Source organism: Suncus etruscus, chromosome 18 (assembly GCF_024139225.1).
Source record: "Suncus etruscus isolate mSunEtr1 chromosome 18, mSunEtr1.pri.cur, whole genome shotgun sequence".
Classification (NCBI taxonomy): domain Eukaryota; kingdom Metazoa; phylum Chordata; class Mammalia; order Eulipotyphla; family Soricidae; genus Suncus; species Suncus etruscus.
This window is the reverse complement of record NC_064865.1, coordinates 28,261,667-28,267,666: the sequence shown is the minus strand read 5'-3', so window position 1 is coordinate 28,267,666 and position 6,000 is coordinate 28,261,667. Positions and strand designations below refer to the sequence as shown.

At 58.6% G+C, this 6,000-nt stretch overlaps 1 protein-coding gene across 1 annotated transcript in view; it reads left to right on the top strand.

The window, feature by feature from the left end:
* Positions 1-417: 417 nt before the first annotated feature.
* Positions 418-6,000, top strand: part of MDGA1 (MAM domain containing glycosylphosphatidylinositol anchor 1) — a 56,126-nt gene continuing 50,543 nt past the window's right edge. The window contains exon 1 of the mRNA XM_049765327.1: positions 418-642. Coding sequence (XP_049621284.1) covers positions 576-642 — 67 coding nt within the window. The 5' untranslated portion in view covers positions 418-575. The remainder of the gene's footprint in view (positions 643-6,000) is intronic.

The following is a 6,000-nucleotide window of genomic DNA, read 5'->3' as shown; positions in this document are numbered from 1 at the left end:
CCCGCCGCTGCCCGGAGCCGGAGGGCCGCGGCCGGGTTTCCCTCGCCCTTTGCGGGGCGCCCCGCCGGCACCCCCGGGTCGCGCCCCGGAGCCCGCGGCACGGCACCCGCCGCCGGACTGGCGCTGGCGGGCTAGCGGCACCGGAGCCCCGGCCTCCCCGACCCGCTCCAGCCAGGGGCGGCCCCTGGGCGGGGAGACGGCAAGTTTTGGGGCGTCCGCGGCCTGTTGGATCCGAAGCGCCGCCGCCGCCGCCCGCCGCGCGAGGGGTCTCCCGGCGCCCGGCACCCCGCCGAGACCGCCCTGGGGATCCCCGGGGCGGCCCCCGCGGGTCGGGCGCGTGGAGCCGGGGCGCTGGCTGCCGCTCCGGGCGCGCCTTCTCGGCTCCGGGGGCCGGGCCAGCGCCCCGTGCAGCCCCACGCGGGCAGAAGAGCCGCCGCCGCCTCGGTCTCCCCGCCGGCGCCGTCGCCTCTCGGGGAGAAAGGGGGCGCGGGGGGCACCTGGGGGCCCCGGCGGATGCGCCCCCCGCCGCCTCCCGGGCTGCGCCGCCTCGCGGGGATGAAGCACCGGCCGTGAAGATGGAGGTGACCTGCCTGCTACTCCTGGCGCTGCTCCCCGTCCACGGCCGGGCACAAGGCGTCTACGGTAAGAGCCGCGTCCGGGCTCGCGCCGCGTCTTGGCCCGGCCCGGCCCGCGCCTCCGAGGCCCCGCGCGGAAACTTTGCGAGAGGCGCGAAGCGCGCACCGCCCGGGCTGCTGGGGACCCCGGCTCGGACCCCGGCGTGGAGGGGCGCCCGGGTGCCCGTCCTTTCCCCACCCCGGGCGCGACGCGGTTGGACGAGCCGTCTCGGAGCTCCGAGGAGGAGGGATCGCGGGGCTCCGGCGTGAAGCCGGAGGTGCCATGAGAGGCACCCCATTGCCCAGACCCAGTCGGGGGCGATCGGGACCCCCACAGACCCCCCAAACGCCCGGCCCGGGGTGCGACAGCCACCGGTGCCTCGTCCCACTGCGGCCTCGGGTGTGCCAGCGGAGCGAACGAACGCGAGCCGGAGTTGCGCGCGGCTGGCGGGCGAGCTGTTGGCCAAACACCACGGCCTGGCGCCCGGCTCGCCTCCTCCCTGGTGGCTCCGCTTCTGGCACTCGCTTCGCCACCTTCCCCGCGCCGGTGCCAGCATCGGCCATCCCGGGGGTGCCAGCATCGCCTAAAACCCAGACATCCCTTGTCGGGACTCCCGGGGGGAGCCGGTGGCTGCTGTTGTGTGCCCCGGCTACAAATCCTCCTCGGCCCACCTCCGGTTTTCTAGCGCGGCCGGCACCAGCGCATCCACACTGGCACACTCAAGCGCCGTGCCAGGGAACGCAAACGCCACCCTCACCCTTCGGGCTACGTGTCCCAACTAAGCGAGGAGCTCGAATCGCGGCGGCCCTACGTTTTGCTCTCTGGCACACGCCAGGTCTCCCCCCACCCCACCCCTGTCTCCCTCTCCTCTCTCTCGGGTTTCCCAGGGAAAAGGCCCAGGGAGCAAGCAGCATCTGCACATGCACAGAACCACCAGAATCCCCTCTCCCAGGGGCCCTTCCTTCCAGTGTTCACTGCCTGCGGGTCCCCCCTAAGTGGGGCTTCAGGGCCCCACTCCCCTTACTTTGCCATCTGTGCATCATTCCTGGGCTGTTCATGTAGGTTACTTTATAATGATATCTAAGTGGAGTGAAGGGAAATCGCTTTCCACTCTTTCTTTCTTGGGGTGGAGAATCTAATTATTTGCTTTCAGATCAGGAGAGAGTTTGATCTCTCCCGTTGGTAGGAGCAGAGGCAGTGTCTCTTTCTGTCCAGCTTCAGAGAGGCAGATGTTAAATGCTTTCTTCTTTGGAAGAGTTGGAAAAAGGAGGGCTGTCCAGAGGTGCCATGCTCCTGGCCCTACCCAGCTTGCTGGCTGGGGCTGAATTCCCTGGGGGAGGCTGGCCCAGGCATCCAGCCAAACTCAGCTTCTTAATTAGTTTGTGTGTCGCTTACTGCCTGGCCCTTCACAGAGGCAGAAAGAGTGAAAGAATGCAGTGTGGACTGACTGGGAGAGCTGGTGTGTGTTTGTATATGTGTGTGTGTGGGGGGGGGGGGGGGAGTCTCGGATGAGTTCCCAGAGGCCTGGAAAGGGGATGCCCCAGGGTAGGGGTGGACTTCTTTCTTCTGGTGGTTCCCTTCCAAGCTTTCACTGCCTCCTATGAGGCAGCCTTAGGCCTTGGCTTATTTCCAGCCCTGCCCTTAGGGGCCTGGGTGATGGATCTTAGGGATGGGTGATACTCTCAGGGAGATGGGTGCTTCTCTCTGAGAGCACTTTTGGGCAGGTCTGGCTGCCTGGCTCCTGATCATCTTTTCCTACACCCCCTTTCAGCTGACCCTTTAGATTAGTACCAGCCTATATGAAGAAAGTGCCTTCAGGACCCCCTCCCCCCCATCCAGATGTCACATGAATGAGGAAAGGGGTCCTGGTTTGGGAAGGCCCAGATTCAGTCACTAACTTATCCACACCACCCTGCCCCATTTCTGGGTATTTTCTCTTCTTTCTCTCGGGCCTAACCCCTGGTTCTCTCACTCAAAGCAAACTGAGGTGGGCTGGATACTTGGGGCCATTCCCAGGTCCTGGGGTTTCTTACAGAGAGAATTTGGTTCTGGGAAAGGCTGGGGTCTGGGAGCTGCAAGGGTGGAAAGTCCTTCCTGCGAGCCTAGAATGCAGAAGATGCTGTGAGGTGTCAGCTGCAATCCTTGGACATAAGAAGCTTTGACCAGACCCTAGGAAGGGGGACTGGGGGTGATCTGGGATGGGGTGAGAGGCAGCATGGAGCATTAGTTTGTTGGCCCCAGCTCCCTCCTGCCCATTGAGAAGACCACAGCTTAAGTGGAGGGTAGGAGTGAGGGTGGCCTCTGGCATTGTCACACCCCAGCAAGAGCAGGCTTATTAAGTAAAAGAAGGACCAGCTGGAGTCGGGGATACTTCTTTAAATTCTTTCTCCCCAGTGGTTTTCTCAGCTGGTGTCCAGCTACAGCAGGGCACTCTTGGAGCAGTTCTACTTGGAGAATCACCCCAGCTCTAGCTGTTTCAAGGGGCCACAGCCAGGCAGGTGATCCTGGAAGCTAGGTGAGAAGCATGAGGGAGAGTGGGGCTAAAAGACCAGTCCAGGGGATCTGGCCTAGGCTTGGGTCTCAGCAACAGCAGGCAGGTGGCAGGCAGGATCCCATCTCTGTCTGGGGGATCCCATTGGTGGCTCCTAGGCCTGTGCCTACACTCTCAGCATGGCCAGGTGGCTTTACTCTTCCTCGGGGCACAGATGCGACAGCAGCCAAGTGCTGGACCAGATGGTCCATTTGGAAATAGTCCCCTCTTTCCTCTCCACCTCCCAAACTCCTGGCCCTGAGTCCTGTGCTGGGGCAGGTCTGCTCCCTGGCAGCCAGGTAGTGACCACTGGAGACTGAGTGCGGGGGCAGCAGTGATGGAGAAGTAGGTGGCTTGCAGACAGCAGCGCAAACACCCGCCTTCCCCGTGCAACGGGACTTCCAGTCTGCAGGTCGGTGGGCTTCTGCTCCCTTATCAAAACACAACAAGCCCCTGGATTATTTAATATGCAGAAGTGGGAATTGACATTATCCTTAAGACAGGTTGTTTGCAACTTACTGGTGGAAGTCAAAATATTTCACCAAAGGTGTCATCAGAAACTACTATCCTATGCTAATTTTTGTGGGAACATGAAGACAGATGTTGAATAATTTGACAAGAGCAACATAGCTTACAGAATTATCACCAAGTCAGGTTTTTTTCCCCCTCCTTTGAGAAGGAATTCAGGAAGTGTGTTTTCCGCTGCTGTTGGGGGCTGTGGGCACTCCAGGGTGTTTCGCCTGAATTTTTACCCTACACAGGCTGTCCACTTCTGTTTCTGGAGCATGTAGAAGACTGTAGTCAGAGGTCTCATGATTCACTAATATATTTCAAAATTCTTGTCCCTTTTCAGTTATAGCCACTGCTGCGGGAGGGGGGCTCGAAGAAGCAGACTGAGGGGGGTTGTTTTCAGCATGGTCTGCTGTGCAGCCTCACTATTGATGCTGCAACCAGAGTTCCCCTTCTGCCTGGATCTCCAGGTATCAGGCTGAAGAGCCCCCTATTCCTCCTGTTCCAAGGTCAAGACCCCTAGTACGACCTGTTTCATAGTGAAGCTGTAAATCTGTGCTTCCCTCCAGGGCAGGAGCTGTGCTTTGAGCAGTTGGGATTGGGGGTGTTAAGGTGGGGGGGGGAGCAGGGGGCTTGCAGGGGATTGTGTCAGCCAGGAAAGCTCCCGTGAGAGGGAACGCTGGGGAGATGCCAAGGGCCCATTTGTAATTGGCCTGGCCTGGCTGTGAGCTGCTGGGGCCGAGGTGGCAAAGCCTCATTTAGAGCCTGGTATTAGCTCTGCTTTGCTGGAACATGGAGGGACGGGCGGGAGGCTCCGTCGGGAGGATGGAGGGAGCTAATCACCGCCGCCCAGGCCTGGCAAATGAATGATGCAGGAAATCAATACCTGGGGGCGGGAGTGGAAATCCGGCCAGTGGTAGCAGCCCTGGTTTCTCTGCCTGCCCAGGAGACATGGTGGGGGGACTATAAGGAGTGATACAGTGGCAGGAGTGTGGAGAAATGCCCCCCCCCATTCTCACTATCACGCCAATTCTGTCTCCCTAGCCCTCCTGCCTTTCATTTTCATGTAGATTTTTAAGGATGTTGGTCCAGAAGATGTCCGCTGGAAAGCAGGGCACTGGGAGAGGGAGCCTGGGACCTCTCAGGTCTGGAAGATTCCTGTCTCCACCCAACTCCCTGCCCTCCAGGACAGGGGCCCCTAAGTCTATCCAGCCAGCTGCTATGTGCTGTGTGCCTGGGCGCTTGCCTGGTGTGGCTAGTACTGCCACTCCAGATGTGACCAGCAGGGGGAGGGCTTGGCTGTCATATTGCTTCTTGCCTTTCCTGGGCTCCTTTGGCCTCAGGCTTCCCGGAATAAGAGCTAGGGCTGGGAGCTCCGAGGACCTTCTGAAGCTCCAGAGGCCTCTCCAGCTGCCACAAAAATCCCTGCAGAGTCCAGGGCACTGTTCTATCTTCTATCTGTATCTTCTTCCCTATCATCAGAAGCCCCTGAGGGCTCCCATCTGCTCTTGGCAGGTACAAAGCACCTTGTCTCTAGCCCAGTGCATTGTAGATGCCTGATGTGGGTGGCTGGAACAATGCTTAACTTCAGGCAGGATTTCTATTTCCAAACAATGAAATTTTCTCTTTCCCCAAGTCTATGAGTAATGGGCTATTTTGCAAAAACAGAGACTACACAAAAGTATAAGTGAAACTCATGGTAATCCGCACATATGTGTTGAAGGGTCTTTTCAGGCCTTTTTCATAAAGAGGGGAGAAATGTTTAGGGCTATTCCTTGTTTAGAACAAGGATTCCTTGAGGTATGGAAAGGCCCTTTGCCTTTCCAAGGACATTCCTCGTATCTCCTTCAAGGGGAACTTTCTTAGAGGTCCACAGAGCAGGTCCTACTTTCCTCATCCCATAGATGAAGAATCTCAGGTTCCCAAAGTGTAAATGACCCATTCTAGGTCTCCTTGCTGGTCAATGGTGGCCCCGAAGTTGATTCCTGTGGGTTTTCACTCGGCCAAGAATAGCAGTGAGTGTGTCCTCATTGGTTACTTTCTTTACCTCATAGCACCCTTGAACAAGGTCTGTGCTAGCATTGATAGGGCGATGGAGACACGGTATGGTGGAGGTTCTGCCCTGGTGGAGACAGAAGGGAAATCATGTACAAGATGGGGCCTCCATCAGCATCTTCCAGGAGCCCCATCTGTACAGCAAAGGAAGATAAAGAAAGGAGCACTGGTGTGGTAGAGGAGGCGGAAATCCCTTCCAGAATTTTATGGGGGAGGCATTTGAAGTGACCTTGAAAGGCGGAAGTGAGGACTAAAAAAGGGATGGGTGCCCCAGGACAGGCGCCTTATGG